The 15,968-nt window shown below is 40.4% G+C and overlaps 1 protein-coding gene across 3 annotated transcripts in view; it reads right to left on the bottom strand.

Annotated features, from left to right (window-relative positions):
• The window catches only part of GRAMD4 (GRAM domain containing 4), a 396,610-nt gene that overhangs the window by 175,061 nt on the left and 205,581 nt on the right, over positions 1–15,968 (bottom strand). For all 3 annotated transcript variants that reach the window (XM_082253353.1, XM_082253354.1, XM_082253355.1), the window contains 2 exons: positions 8,631–8,722; positions 7,168–7,259 (listed from right to left, as the gene is read on the bottom strand). In XM_082253353.1, the coding sequence (XP_082109479.1) occupies positions 7,168–7,259; positions 8,631–8,722 (184 nt within the window). The remainder of the gene's footprint in view (positions 1–7,167; positions 7,260–8,630; positions 8,723–15,968) is intronic.

Below are 15,968 nucleotides of genomic sequence, written 5' to 3'. Positions count from 1 at the left end.
AACAGTACTATCCGTGGCTCAGAAAAAGTTGTATAAGGTTTTAAAAACCCAGCAAGTGGGGAATTCACTTACAAGCCTGGCATAAAAATGCCTCTGAATCTTACTCAATCTACCTAGACAAAAAGATGATGGTGTGGGCACATAGCCTTTGCAGAAACATGCAGGCCCAATGATCTTGGGGCAGGAGGGTCAAAGTGTTACTAATCTTTGTAGGCAGAGTGTAGGTAGAGATATTCTGCTATACTCATAACCAACTGTCCTCCCTAAGCCCCTTTTTTGGAATCCGCAAGTTTGAAATAATATACAGTACATTTTACAGTATTTACACCGATCAGTCTTACCATTATGACCATCCATCATAGCTTGTTGCAGCATGAATTTCACTACACCTCTGAAGGTATGGTGTGGTATACCTAAGGTAGGGTGGATGTCCAACCTATTTATTTGATCCCCCTTACCAGACCACAATGACCAACCTACTGCCACCAACCCAGAGGAAGCAAAAACTGGATTTCTGACACCGTAAAATCCTTTTCTCTGAAGTTCACTGACAGACGCAGCTCCATATCTTCTTGACCATTGGGTTATGCTGCCCCCTACAGGAGTAGGACACTAGGCAGGAAAAAGCTTTACCACACCTATGGGGCAGTCCCTGCAGGCATACACACACACACACACACACACGCACACACACACACACTGCTATAGCCCTCAGTTTTGTTGCAAGCAGGGTTTAGAAGAAAAAAAAAAAACCCATCCCACTCATAATTAGAGGGGCGGTTGCTGCGTCTGTCAATTAACTTCAGAGAAAAGTGTTTTACGATAAGTCAAAAATCCAGTTTTCTCTATCATTCATTGACAGACACAGCTCTATATCTTCTTGACCATTGAGACGTCCCAAAGCAGTATTTGCACGAGGGGTGGGAAAAAAACGCAAGAAATAAACGTAATTCCCCAAGGCTAAAATTAGCCAACCAGGTAACATGGAGCTCAACCAGCAACAACTGGAGCTCACCTGGAACAAACACCCTCAAAGAGACTAAAGTCTCTTTCACACAGCAGCCTGTAAAACCTTGCGGCCAAAAGAAGCATCCGAGGATGCCAACACATCTACTTTATAGGATTTTGTGAACGTGTGCACAGACGGCAAAAGTTGTCACCTTGCAAACTTGTATCACTGACGCCTGATGGCAAAGAGACCTAGTAGAATGCGCCTTCACTGGGAAAGGTGGAACCTGACCCTTCAGTGAATAAGCCTGTACCACTGTCTGCCTGATCCATCTGGATCGGTTCGCAGCAGACTTGGACAATCCCTTAGGAAGAAAGGACTGATTAGGTCGAAGTACCACTTTATCTCTGTGGACTACCAGATAAGGTGAACGGCAGGATAGCACTGCCAATTCAGATAGTCTGCGAGCAGAGATAATAGCCACCTACCTTCTGTAACAGTGTAAGCAGAGGAATCTCCCTAATGTTCTGAAAGGGAGGTTTTTGAAGAACAGACAGTACCCAAGGCCAACCGCTGTTCAACCCCTCTTTGGAGAAAGGCCAAAATCCTAGGCCAAAATCCTAGCCACCGGAAAAAAAATTGAGGATGCACCTTAAGAGATAAACACCATGAGATGTACGATTTCCACGTACGATAGATCTTCCTGAAGGTAGATTTTCCAGCTTTCAACAGTGTAGGAATCACTGAGTCAGAAAGACCCCTGTCCAACACCTGGCTTTTAATAGCCACTCCATTAAAGCCAGTGACTGTAAAGCAGGATGGAAGATCGACCCTTGAGACAGCAGATCTTCCCTGAGAGGAAGGCTCCATGGAGCATCAGCGACCAACCTTATCAGATCCATGTATCAAGACCGGCGAGGCCAGTCTGGGGCCACCAGAATTACCAGAATCCCTTCCCCCTCTATTCTGCGCAGAATCTTTGGCAGGAGCTGCAGCTGAGGGAACGCATAAATCAGCCGATACTGACCCCAAGCAGCCACCAGAGTGTCTGTGGTGTCGGCCAGAGGATCGCGAGACCTGGCTAAAAACCTCTATATCCTCTTGTTGAGTCGAGAGGCTAACAGGTCGACGTTGGGTGTCCCTCACCAGACACATAGCAGGTGAAACACCTCTGGGGGCAGGGACCATTCCCCCTGATTCAACACCCGACAACTCAAGTAATCTGCCTGCCAGTTCTCCACTCCTGGGATATGCACGGCTGAAAGGGCTGGAACAAAATTTTCTGCCCATTTCAGGATCTCAGCCACCTCCCGGGCTGCCAGGACACTATTGGTACCACCTTGATTATTGACGTAAGCCACAGCCGTGGCATTGTCTGATTGAAGCCGAACTGGACAACCCTGCAGACGATTCGTCCAGTGACTCGCTCTGAGTTCCTGAATGTTGATCGGCAGTCTGGACTCCTCCATGGTCCAGGACCCCCAGACACACAGGCTTCCCAAGCACTACTCCCCAGCTGGACAGGCTGGCATCTGTGGTTACCACGGTCCAATACAATGGAAGAAAGGATTCGCACTGGCATAGGGCCAACGAGCGAAGCCACCACAGAAAAGTTCCTCTTTGTGCTGTGACTCAATGGAATCATAGTGTCCAAGGATTTTGGAACTTTGTTCCACTTGACAAGAATTTTCCTTTGTAAGGATCTCTTGTGGAACTGAGCAAACGGAACCACTTTGAAGGTCGACACCATCAGACCGTAGGCTCGCATGCAAGTCTGCAGAGAGGACAGGTTGCTGGAGAACAGCAGGTGAATCACCTTCTGCAACTTTTGCAGCTCTCCCGGGGGAAGAAACACCCCCAAAGCTGAGTCCAGAGTCAGACCCAGATAATCCAGCTTTGAAGATGGAACCAGAGCAGACTTTTTTAAATTGATGTTCCAACCAAACTTTTGCAGAGTCCGTACAGTCATTGACAAGTCGCCCAACCGGACTGAATGAGAGTCTGCTCTTAAGAGGAGATCGCCCAGGTACCCCAGTACCGCAATCTCCCGTTTTCACAGTAATGCCAATACTGAAGCCAACACAGTGTTGACAGGAGACCAAAGGGTAACGCCAGAAATTGATAATGTTCCTCTCCTACAGCGAAGCTAAGAAAACGCTGGTGTCCAGCATAAATAGGGATGTGCAGATCTGTATCGATCAAGGCCAAAAAGTCCCCTTGTTGTAGAGGCACCACTACTGGGCGAATGGTCTCCAGTTGAAACCTCTGTACCTGCATGAAGTGATTCAGAGCCTTGAACAGTAAACAGGTTTGACTAAAACCCTTGAAAGCATTCCCAAAGGGGGGAATCGGCACAACCACCCTTTGCAACAGCAGATCTTGTACCGCCTCTCGTAGATTCCTTAACCGATCTGAAGATAGGCGTAGAATTGGAGGGGAATAATCTGTCCGACGGTCGGGACATGAATTCGATCTTGTAACCCCATCGGAGCAGCTCATGGGCCCATTTGTCCTGAATCAAGGAGGTCCATGGTTTCCGGACAGGAAACAAAGATGTCCCTCCACCCCAGATACAGGAGAGGGCGTCCCTTCATAAAGCAAATTTGTCCGCAGATCTGGAGGGGCCTGTTCTCTGCTTACCCGACCACGTCTTCTTGGAACCCCCAGATGACCTGAATGGCATAAAGTCCTTTCTCCTGCATGACGATGGCACGAAGGGGCCGCCTGTGTGCTGAAAAATAAGGGCCCCATCTATTACGCAGTGACTTGCCCTTAGCGGATTCCAACAAAGACCCAAATAGGCGGTCCCCCGTAAAGGGGAGATCTGTAAAGCCTTTTTAGAAGCCTGATCTGCAGACCAGCTTTTTAGCCACACCATGGGTGGTTACCATTATTGTGTTAAGAACGCCACTGACGCGCGCCAACTTTGTCACAGTACGCGGGAAAAGGGAGTACCTTTGCCGCCTTTAGGGGATCTGCAGGCCCCAAGGGGACCGGCGCCCTCCATGTTAATTTTTTTTTGCACCGATACAGTGTATCCACCAGCACCCTTGCATGGGCATGTGCAGTAAAAAAGGAATCCTCCTCACTGCAGAGCACCCGAAGTGCGTGGACGCAGACTCAATAGATTTTCTATATGCTAAGCTCACCCTGAGAACATAACAAGCAATCCATATGTCCACCCCGCTAAAGAGGGGAGGGGAGTGCCCCAGTCACTAATCCTCAGGGGGCTGGGAACTTGCTCAAAGACCCCTGTGTGCGATCCGGACAGCCCAGTCAGCAACAACCGCATCCATCCCCCCTTACTGAGCAAGTGGCAAAGCCAGCTCCTACCTAACCCTGGGAGGGGGGGGGGGCATGGGGGTAGGTTGGAGCCAAAAGACCACCGTGACTGTTAGAGGGGCTGGGGGAATGGAAGGGAACCCGAGGGTCCGACCATCCCAAGGAGGGGCCCACGACAACTCCGAGACCGCAAGAGCTAGGGAGGGACACTACTCACCAAACCAACGACATCGGGCGGGCACCACTCCGGACAGACTACCTCTCCACTCGAGGCAGGGGGTGCTGACGGCCAAGGGGACTCAGGCCAGACCAGGTCGTATGCATCCTGGCGAGGTGTTTCACTAACAGGCCAGCCCCTGTCCATTGGGGCTCTGTCGTGGCGAGGCCTAGCGCTGGGCTATAACCTGCACACACTCGCTGGCCAGGCTGGAAGACCTTAAGGATCTAGCATATCCAGTCTGAAACACAGGCCAGCTGTTGATTGCCGTTCTCTCAGGAACATAACTAGCTAAAAAATTAAATTTTTAGCAAAGGTTCCCTTTAAAATAAAAAAGACAAGCTAAGACTGAAGTCCCAGCCGGAAACTAGGTCCTACTCCTAAACTAGGCAGAAACAAACCGAGGTCTATAGCAGAGTGTGTGGGTGTATGCCTGCGGGGACTGCCCCATAGGTATGGCAATGCTTTTTCCTGCCTAGTGTGCAACTCATGTAGGGGGCAGCATAACCCAATGGTCAAGAAGATATGGAGCTGCATCTTTCAATGAATGATAGAGAAAAATGCAAAACCTTTAAGTCTTTCAACCTCTTTGCCGCATTTTCCAGTGGGGGCAGGGATCCCTCTGCTGGTCAACGTTTCTCCGCTGCTGACAATCTATCAAGAATCAGCAAGCAGCTGCAGCCTCAACTTGGCTATGTATAGATTTTTAAAGCCACAGCAATCAGACCTGGCTACTGGTGCCAATCATGGCTAACTCTCGAATATTTTGATATCTGACTCAAATGGCGCCAGGGTAGATACTGAAACACTAAAAAAAAAAAAAGGGAGGACTACTGGGTGTCCAGGGTGGGCCAGTGACTAGAGCTTGCACTGGAAATACTAGCCTGCCCTGAACTGGTCTTCAGCACAGTAGGACGACTTCAAAAAGTGCTAGGTGTCTTAGAAAAATAAATCAGGCCTGGATTACAACAGACTTCAAAACACCAGCTTCTACCATGACCACCTACATCTCTTTTCCTTTCATATGCAAGAAAATTCTTCTCTTCCGTCTCTAAATCTGAGGCCTATTCAGCATGTTGCACTTTTAGTGGGATATTTTTTTTTTATTTTTTTAACTACATCTCAGCTGCAAACCTATAATTTTTATGGCTGGAAAACTGACAAGTCTCTGAATTTGAGATCTATTCAGTTTAAAAGTTTTTGTCCCATCACTGGGTTCCTTTTTAGCCAAGTCTTAGTTGCACAGTTATAATTTTATTTGTTGGAAAACTCCTGTTACACATATCCGAGTTGGAGGCCTATACAGGCCAAAAGCAATTTTGCCCTGTCAATTTTAATTTAAGGTTTAGGCTGGAATAAAACAAGGTTTTATTCTTTAAATAAACTGAAAAAGAAAGCACATTAGCAATAACAGTTTTTTTTTTTTTTTAACCACTGCTATTACCAATAAATGTATAAAAATGAACTTCACTCAGGGCTTGACAAATTTGCTTGAAATTTAGGAGCCAGTTAAAAAAGATAGGAGCCATTTTTGTTTTTATCTCTGCACATGCCGAATGGCAAGCTTCTGTCGGACCGGCTGCCATACACACAGGCCCCAATGGCAGCCAGTTTTTAATGAAACGGCTGATGCTGCCTGGCATTCGACCCGTGTGTACTTTGTTTACTTCTTCTGAGAGATATAAAAGGAACACTTCCAACCACCATGACCACTTCAGTGATTTGAAGTGGACATGGTGGTAGGGGTCAGAAACACTGCACATGCGGGTTATTTGTGTATGGGTGAAAAGTAAATCGGATCCCGGATGTCCCCTTGGTGAGATCCTGCTAACCATACTTTAACCCTTGAGGGGTACAGCTGCATTTGACCCTGGGTGATTCCTGGGTCAGAAATTAAGGGGAGAGGCTTTAATTTTGGAGGTGATTAGAGCAAGCTCAGGGAAGTGGGGATTTGGATATTGATCTTTTGGGACCTCAGCCACAGTCTTCACTTGGACTTTGATTTGTTTGTAGCACTTTTATCTTATGTGATTGTTTGAGTTATACATGCTCTGATTTGATATATTTTGCACTAATTTATGGTCTGGCGCAGCACTTTCTTGGTTATATATACCTGTGTAACGCATCTCCCAAGCCGAATAAAAAGGGAATCACCTGCTGCAATTTTCTTTTTCTCAATTTTACCATTGCCACATGTCCCCCCATTGCAATAGTTGGATTTTTCTTCCTCTTTTATACAATAGGTATTAGCCCCACAAAAGCAGCAAAATGAATTTCAGGATTTGCCCCCTGCAGATTTCAATAGGGCTCAGAGAAAAGTGTACGTTTTCTCAATTTCAGGGACGTTCAAGGACGTGAAACAGAGGCAGCAAATTGAACACAGGCAGATTCAATCATCGCTATCTGGGAAGGAATTTCATTACGGTTTTTCTGACAAAAGGCCAGCATCTGGGCTGCCTGTAAAGGGCACAATTAACCATTACAAAAAACATGACGGATATTTTTCCTGTTTCTCCCAATCACTGTCAGAGCACAGTTAAATTGCTCTGTACAAAAACACATGTTCGCTATGTAGCACTTTGAAAAAAAGGTCAAACTTCTTGCACTGCTACCACCAGTTTTTTTGCAGGTCATCTTTTTCTTGTGCACTTTTAGTGATAGCAGTTCTTTAGGCAAAGCAGGAAAGAGGGCATTTAAAAGCGACATTTTAAAATATTACCTGGCAATGAGGTAATTTAGGGATAACCTCAAAATAGCTAAAAATAAAAACATAGGAATGGCCCAGCCATGCCATACAGCATTCATGTAAATCTAAGAAAAAAACAGAAAACAAAATTATGCAACAAATGTCAAGAAAGACAGGAAATTTTGACTAGTATGAGCCACTGATAATTCAAAATTTACAAATATTCTATAAATAATTTAGAGTAGTAGTGCATTAGATGTATATGTACACAGCAAGTGTATTCAGGTAATAGACCTGATTTTAATAGGGAAGCCACCCATGGCTATTAACATACAGCCTATTTAATCCATTGAATGAGTGAAGTTTATAATACACTGGAAACTGAATATTGTTAACTCATACTTTTCAAATATAATAATGGTTTGAATTGACTTGTTTGGTTAACAGAGTAGCTGCTTTATTCACAGTAATACAAAATTACACAGTCTATATTATATTAGGAAGCCTATACTGCCCTTTATTAAACGTTCAAGCTCTTTCCTGTTATGTTATTTCCCAATGAATGTTTAAATCAGACTTGTTGCTCTGGGGCCGATGTAGACTGAGTTTTTCTTTCTGACACAAGTCAAGCTCTTTTTTGACACCTTTATATAAGTCAAGCTCTGTTGAGTTTATTTCAGTTGTGAAATTTCAAAAATGTTTAGATGGGAACAGAAAATCTGAAAGAAATGGATTTTAAGAACTAAAGCAAAAGATTTGTAGAAATGTTAAAACAACCATAGTGCGGTAAGGACACCACTGTTGGTACACTCTCACCCAGGGTGACAAACAATGGGTGTCTAAAGGCACGATTGGGCAGAGCCCCCGAAAAATGATATATTTTTGTGGTATATAGTTTACAACAGTGTTTTTCAACTCCGGTCCTCAGGGCACACTAATAGGCCAGGTTTTAAGTATTACCTTGGGGAGATGCAGACTAGAATACTGCAATCACTGAGCAGCAAATTATATCACCTGTGATGTATTTCAGTTTTCTTGCAAACCTGGCCTGTTAGTGTGCCCTGAGGACCGGAGTTGAGAAACACTGGTTTACAAGGATGCAGTTAGTATAAACATACTGAAGCTGCCACTGCCAACATGTTTTTGTTGGTTCAGATTCCAGGGCTGTCATTTTTTAAATAACTTTGTTAGCATTTTTTGACACTAGGCTAGTGGCTCAAAAGGTAATTTTTGTTCTGGGTCAGGGATGCTATGCAGTGATGTTGAATAGGAGTGACTCCATTGGAACATACAGCTTCAGATGCAAGTCAGCAATAACAGCTGCCACATCTGTTTTTGTTCAAACCACTGCTCTGTTTTTGGTGCTTACAACTGTAAATAGAATGAGCAAAGTATGTTCAAATTGATGGCACAATAGAAATGTGCAACTTTCAACAATTTGACAGAACTGCATTTGCATTTAAAAAATATTACATAATGCTAGTATTATTACTTACAATAAAGGCAATAGCAGAAGTGTAGACAGAATGCCAGTCTGATAAGGCAGAAAGGTTCTTTACAAAATTTGTAACAGGTTTGGCACCTCGCTCTAGAAGAGGAAAATTGTGTTTAGCATTTCAGAATATAAAAATAGATTTAGTATTTTTGTATTTAAATAAAAGTATAAATAATTTTAGTCTATTGAGAGACACAACTGAATAGCAAGATCTTGCTCATATAGGCTAACTAAAGTGTATACTCGTGCGAAGGGCCGTGTTTGCTCACACACAGGATGAACAAGCGGCGATTCCATGTCACTTGGGACAGACATGACACGGACACAGCTGCTGTTCCAAATTGGACATTCATGCAGGTACATGTCCCTGAACTCACACCGTCTGTGTCTGGGGGACACGCACCTGCACGGATGTCAAATTGGGAGCAGAGGCGGTTTCCATGCAGTTGCTGCATCCCAACTGACAGGAATAGGAATGCTTGCATGTAGATATATGGAACATGCATCCTGTGGGGCAAACACGGCCCTTCGCACAGGTGTATGCTTTAGTACACTTGTGTAAACAATGCCTAAGATCTAGGGTTATACTGCTACCTACGGATGAAATGGACATGAGGCACACAGAAAACTGAAGGCAAACTCCCTTAAAGTGGATGTAAACCCTCACATATACCCAGTGAAGTGAACAGCCTCTGATGATAAACAGAGATGAAACAAATTTACCAACTTAAGTTTTACTTGTATACAGCTGCAAGAAAAAGTATGTGAACCCTTTGGAATGATATGGATTTCTGCACAAATTGGTCATAAAATGTGATCTGATCATCATCTAAAGTCCCAACAATAGACAATCACAGTCTGCTTAAACTAATAACACACAAAGAATGAAATGTTGCCATGTTTTTATTGAACACACCATGTAAACATTAACAGTGCAGGTGGAAAAAGTATGTGAACCCCTAGACTAATGATATCTCCAAGAGCTAATTGGAGTAAATGTCAGCCAACTGGAGTCCAATCAATTAGATGAGATTGGAGGTGTTGGTTACAGCTGCCCTGCCCTATAAAAAACACACACCAGTTCTGGGTTTGCTTTTCACAAGAAGCATTGCCTGATGTGAATGATGCCTCGCACAAAAGAGCTCTCAGAAGACCTACGATTAAGAATTGTTGACTTGCATAAAGCTGGAAAGGGTTATAAAAGTATCTCCAAATTGTCTATAAATGGAGAAAGTTCAGCACTGCTGCTACTCTCCCTAGGAGTGGCCGTCCTGTAAAGATGACTGCAAGAGCACAGCGCAGACTGCTCAATGAGGTGAAGAAAAATCCTAGAGTGTCAGCTAAAGACTTACAAAAGTCACTGGCAAATGCCAACATCCCTGTTAGCGAATCTACAATACGTAAAACACTAAACAAGAATGAATTTCATAGGAGGATACCACAGTGGAAGCCACTGCTGTCCAAACAAAATATTGCTGCATGTTTACAGTTTGCACAAGAGCACCTGGATGTTCCACAGCAGTACTGGCAAAATATTCTGTGGACAGATGAAACCAAAGTTGAGTTGTTTGGAAGAAAAACACAACTCTATGTGTGGCGAAAAAGAGGCACAGCACACCAACATTAAAACCTCATCCCAACTGTGAAGTATGGTGGTGGGGGCATCATGGTTTGGGGCTGCTTTGCTGCGTCAGGGACTGGACGGATTGCTATCATCGAAGGAAAAATGAATTCCCAAGTTTATCAAGACATTTTGCAGGAGAACTTAAAGCCATCTGTCTACCAGCTGAAGCTCAACAGAAGATGGGTGTTGCAACAGGACAATGACCCAAAGCATAGAAGTAAATCAACAACAGAATGGCTTAAACAGAAGAAAATACACCTTCTGAAGTTGCCCAGTCAGAGTCCTGACCTCAACCCGATTAAGATGCTGTGGCATGACCTCAAGAAAGTGATTCACACCAGACATCCCAAGAATATTGCTGAACTGAAACAGTTCTGTAAAGAGGAATGGTCAAGAATTACTCCTGACCGTTGTGCACGTCTGATCTGCAACAAAAGTAAACGTTTGGTTTAAGTTATTGCTGCCAAAAGGAGGTTTAACCAGTTATTAAATCCAAGGGTTCACATACTTTTTCCACCTGCACTGTGAATGTTTACATGGTGTGCAATATAAACATCGCAACATTTAATTCTTTGTGCGTTATTAGTTTAAGCAGACTGTGATTGTCTATTGTTGTGACTTAGAGGATGATGATCAGATCACATTTTATGACCAATAAAATGGAAGGTGATGGCGCTGCTTATTTAATAAAGTGCAAATAAATATAAGATGCTAAAGTATAAATATGATTGAGGAATAAGTTAATAGATAAAAGATGCGGAGGTGAAAAACCAAGTAAAAAGATCAAACGTATAGTGTTATAAGGGATATAAATTAATCTAAAAATAAATTTAAATATATAAAAATATTCCAAAGGTATATGAGAGAAACAACCACCAGAGGGCGTAATAAATGGCAAAGTGTGACAATAAATATGCTTGTGTATATGCCAAAATAAAATAAACAATGTGAATATATGACAATGCTAAATAAATAAATAAAATATATACAAGGTGTATATTCCACAAGTGATAATATAAATAATAGTGAATAGGTAAGTAAATAAATAGGTGATAAATGTGCGGGAAACTATTAAGCACGGGATGGGTGTGCAAAACAACAGCTGATATACAGTGCAACAAAAGTGATATCAATAAATATATCAAGGTGAGTCAAAGATAAATGTGCCAAAAATAATTTTTTATATATAAATATGCAGGTGAATGTAAAAGTGCGGGAAGTCTATTTGTGCAACGTGCAAAAAAATCCAAAAAATTAGTCCATAAAATAATGGTGATAGCAAAAAATATATAGGTGTACAGGATATCTTACGGTGACCCCCAAGGTGGGTGACTGGTGAGTGGCTAAGTGGCCCCTGGTAAAAAGACCTACTCACCAGATGTACCCACCCCACACAGGGGTATAGAGCGGGTACTGAAGAGGTATCTTATGAGCCTGGATCTGTGTAGTAGTTCCCTTCCTAGGGTAGATGTGTTATGGAGTCCGGAGTGTCCTGAGTGGGGTCCGGTGGTGAATTGTGGTATCCAAAATCTCGTGGGTAAATCAAGTGTGGCCACTCAAGGGTATATGGATGGAGGAAAAAAAGGAGCTCGATAGTGTATTATCGTTATGCTAGAAAGTTTATTGTAAATTACAGCAGCAAAATGGGTACTCACATATACAATGTGGGAAAACCGCGAGGTATCAGCGTCCCGGAACGCAATGCGTTCCAACCAGAGACCAGAACCGGAAGTGACGTGACGGCGCTGTACGCGTTTCGTCATGTGACGTCTTCTGCAGCGTCCTATCACTTCCAGCGTAGGCCCTTTTGTACATGGTGGTTGCTAGGCAACAAAGTAGGCGGAAATCAACAAAGGAAGAATGATGCCGTGGGTCGTAGTATAGGGAACAGGGCGTAAGATAATCTTAGCCAAATAGAAATCAGATGGTAAGTATAAATAGCAAAAACCCAGGCTAACCATTGTTGAATACTAATTAAATGAATATAAAATATAACAATATAAGAAATGTAATGTTCCGTGCCTAATAATTGAACCACCGTGTATACATACAGGGAAGGATATCTCGTACATGTTATTACAATATATACAACAATACTTTATTAACAAATAAGATTAAGAATATGTTAAAATAAAAAAGTATTAGATTAAAATATATTACGCCATCTGGTGGATAGAGTAAATAAATGAAGTACATTTGGTTTAAGAACGTAGACATTGCGCCATCTAGTGGATAAATTGTTAATTGTATAAACTATTCATTTGATATAAAAAGTATATATACGATGTAAAGGTTATTAATGTTGTTACCATGAGTTTGTTAGTATGTGATTACTATCAGTATGTACCAATTTATGGAAAACATGATAGATAAAATATATAATTAAGGAGGACATCTGATTTGATATATGCTATATTGTAAAAAACATTATGGATAAAATTAGCATCAATATAAATTATTGTGTAGAAACCTTATTGGATAAGATTTTATGATTAAAAAATATTATGAATAAAAAATATATAATAATATTTTATAGGAGGATAGTACATCTAATGTGTGGAAAAATATATGTCTATTGATTATTAGAAGGATGTATCAAAATATATATAGAAAGATGTATATAAAAATAAAAAATATATATATATATAAAAATTAAGAAATGGAAGGTGAGATGACAATAGTGTGTATCGAACATTAGAATCCAGTATAATATATTAAGTTTAATACATATGAATATGAATACATACAGTGTAAGAATGTAATAAATGTGAATATAAAAATTAATAAATGGGAAGTGATATAGTAAAAAATAGTAAACAATAAAAATATGTGATTATAAAATATATTGTGATGATAGGATGGATAATATATTCATATATAAAAATTGATAGGAAAAGGATTAAAAATTAGAAATAACACAAATAAAATATATCCTGGATGGTTTAAAACTCACCATGAGTAGCAACTTCTTTTGGCATAAAAATGAATATTTCCTACAAACAAAGGGAGTTGCAATGGGAGCCCGCTACGCACCTAGCGTAGCGAACCTATTTATGGACATGTTAGAGGAAAAGATGATTTACACTCAGGATATACCAGAATTAACATTCTACCGAAGATATATAGACGATATTATCATTTTATGGGAAGGGACTGAAGAATCTTTGAATAATTTCTTTTTAAAAATGAATGAGAATCCATATGGCATTAAGTTCACAGGAGACTGGAGTTTTAATCAAATAAATTATTTGGATCTTAATATTTTTAAAGACAATAATATACTGAAAAGTAGGACCTATTTTAAACCTACAGATAGGAATGGATACATACCTACTAACAGCTGTCACCATCCTGTATGGAAAGAAGGAATCCCAAAGAGCCAATTTGTCAGGATCAGGAGAAATTGTGACAATGTGGAAGATTATATATCACAAACGGATGTTCTAATAACAAGATTTGAGGAAAAGGGTTATGACAGACAAAAGTTAATTATGACAAGAGATAAAACATTAAATATCAATAGGGAAGAACTCCTACAAAAGAAAAATGTCCCCAACAAAAAATCTAATGAGCTAGCTTTTATTACGGGATTCCATCAAAATTTCAGACAAACAGAGAAGATTATGAAAAAATATTGGCCTATCCTAAAATCCGACAAGACCTTGTCCAAATTACTCCCTAGACAACCGAGGTTTATCTATAGGAGAGCCCCTAATCTACGCAATCAATTGGTACATAATGCTATTGATCCCCCCAAACCAGTGAAACTGTTTCCTGATTTAAAAGGGTTTATTCGATGCAATAGATGTTTACCTTGCAAATCAACGAATAAACAACCCAGAAAGACGTTATATTTTAAATCCAGATGGAGTGGAGAGGAATTCAAGATTAACAAACTAATTACATGTCAGACCACCCATGTGACCTACCTGGTAGAGTGTCCATGCCGACTTCAGTATGTCGGTAGGACCACCAGACCTCTTTTCGTGCGTATTAGAGAACACATCAAGAACATAAGAAATGGATTCCCGAAACATAGCCTCTCTAGGCACTTTGCAGAGGCACACAACAAGGATCCCAGGGGACTTACATTTGTTGGAATTGACTCTATTACAGGACACTGGAGAGGTGAAAATAAAAGAATTAAAATTTCCAAAAATGAAACTAGCTGGATATATCGGCTTAATACACTCCAGCCTAGGGGATTAAACCTAGATATAGACCTCAACTGTTTTATTTCTAATTTTTAATCCTTTTCCTATCAATTTTTATATATGAATATATTATCCATCCTATCATCACAATATATTTTATAATCACATATTTTTATTGTTTACTATTTTTTACTATATCACTTCCCATTTATTAATTTTTATATTCACATTTATTACATTCTTACACTGTATGTATTCATATTCATATGTATTAAACTTAATATATTATACTGGATTCTAATGTTCGATACACACTATTGTCATCTCACCTTCCATTTCTTAATTTTTATATATATATATATTTTTTATTTTTATATACATCTTTCTATATATATTTTGATACATCCTTCTAATAATCAATAGACATATATTTTTCCACACATTAGATGTACTATCCTCCTATAAAATATTATTATATATTTTTTATTCATAATATTTTTTAATCATAAAATCTTATCCAATAAGGTTTCTACACAATAATTTATATTGATGCTAATTTTATCCATAATGTTTTTTACAATATAGCATATATCAAATCAGATGTCCTCCTTAATTATATATTTTATCTATCATGTTTTCCATAAATTGGTACATACTGATAGTAATCACATACTAACAAACTCATGGTAACAACATTAATAACCTTTACATCGTATATATACTTTTTATATCAAATGAATAGTTTATACAATTAACAATTTATCCACTAGATGGCGCAATGTCTACGTTCTTAAACCAAATGTACTTCATTTATTTACTCTATCCACCAGATGGCGTAATATATTTTAATCTAATACTTTTTTATTTTAACATATTCTTAATCTTATTTGTTAATAAAGTATTGTTGTATATATTGTAATAACATGTACGAGATATCCTTCCCTGTATGTATACACGGTGGTTCAATTATTAGGCACGGAACATTACATTTCTTATATTGTTATATTTTATATTCATTTAATTAGTATTCAACAATGGTTAGCCTGGGTTTTTGCTATTTATACTTACCATCTGATTTCTATTTGGCTAAGATTATCTTACGCCCTGTTCCCTATACTACGACCCACGGCATCATTCTTCCTTTGTTGATTTCCGCCTACTTTGTTGCCTAGCAACCACCATGTACAAAAGGGCCTACGCTGGAAGTGATAGGACGCTGCAGAAGACGTCACATGACGAAACGCGTACAGCGCCGTCACGTCACTTCCGGTTCTGGTCTCTGGTTGGAACGCATTGCGTTCCGGGACGCTGATACCTCGCGGTTTTCCCACATTGTATATGTGAGTACCCATTTTGCTGCTGTAATTTACAATAAACTTTCTAGCATAACGATAATACACTATCGAGCTCCTTTTTTTCCTCCATCCATATACCCTTGAGTGGCCACACTTGATTTACCCACGAGATTTTGGATACCACAATTCACCACCGGACCCCACTCAGGACACTCCGGACTCCATAACACATCTACCCTAGGAAGGGAACTACTACACAGATCCAG

This window comes from Pelophylax lessonae (assembly GCF_965119305.1).
Source record: "Pelophylax lessonae genome assembly, chromosome: 4".
NCBI classification, from domain to species: Eukaryota; Metazoa; Chordata; class Amphibia; order Anura; family Ranidae; genus Pelophylax; species Pelophylax lessonae.
This window is presented reverse-complemented; position numbering and strand designations above follow the sequence as displayed.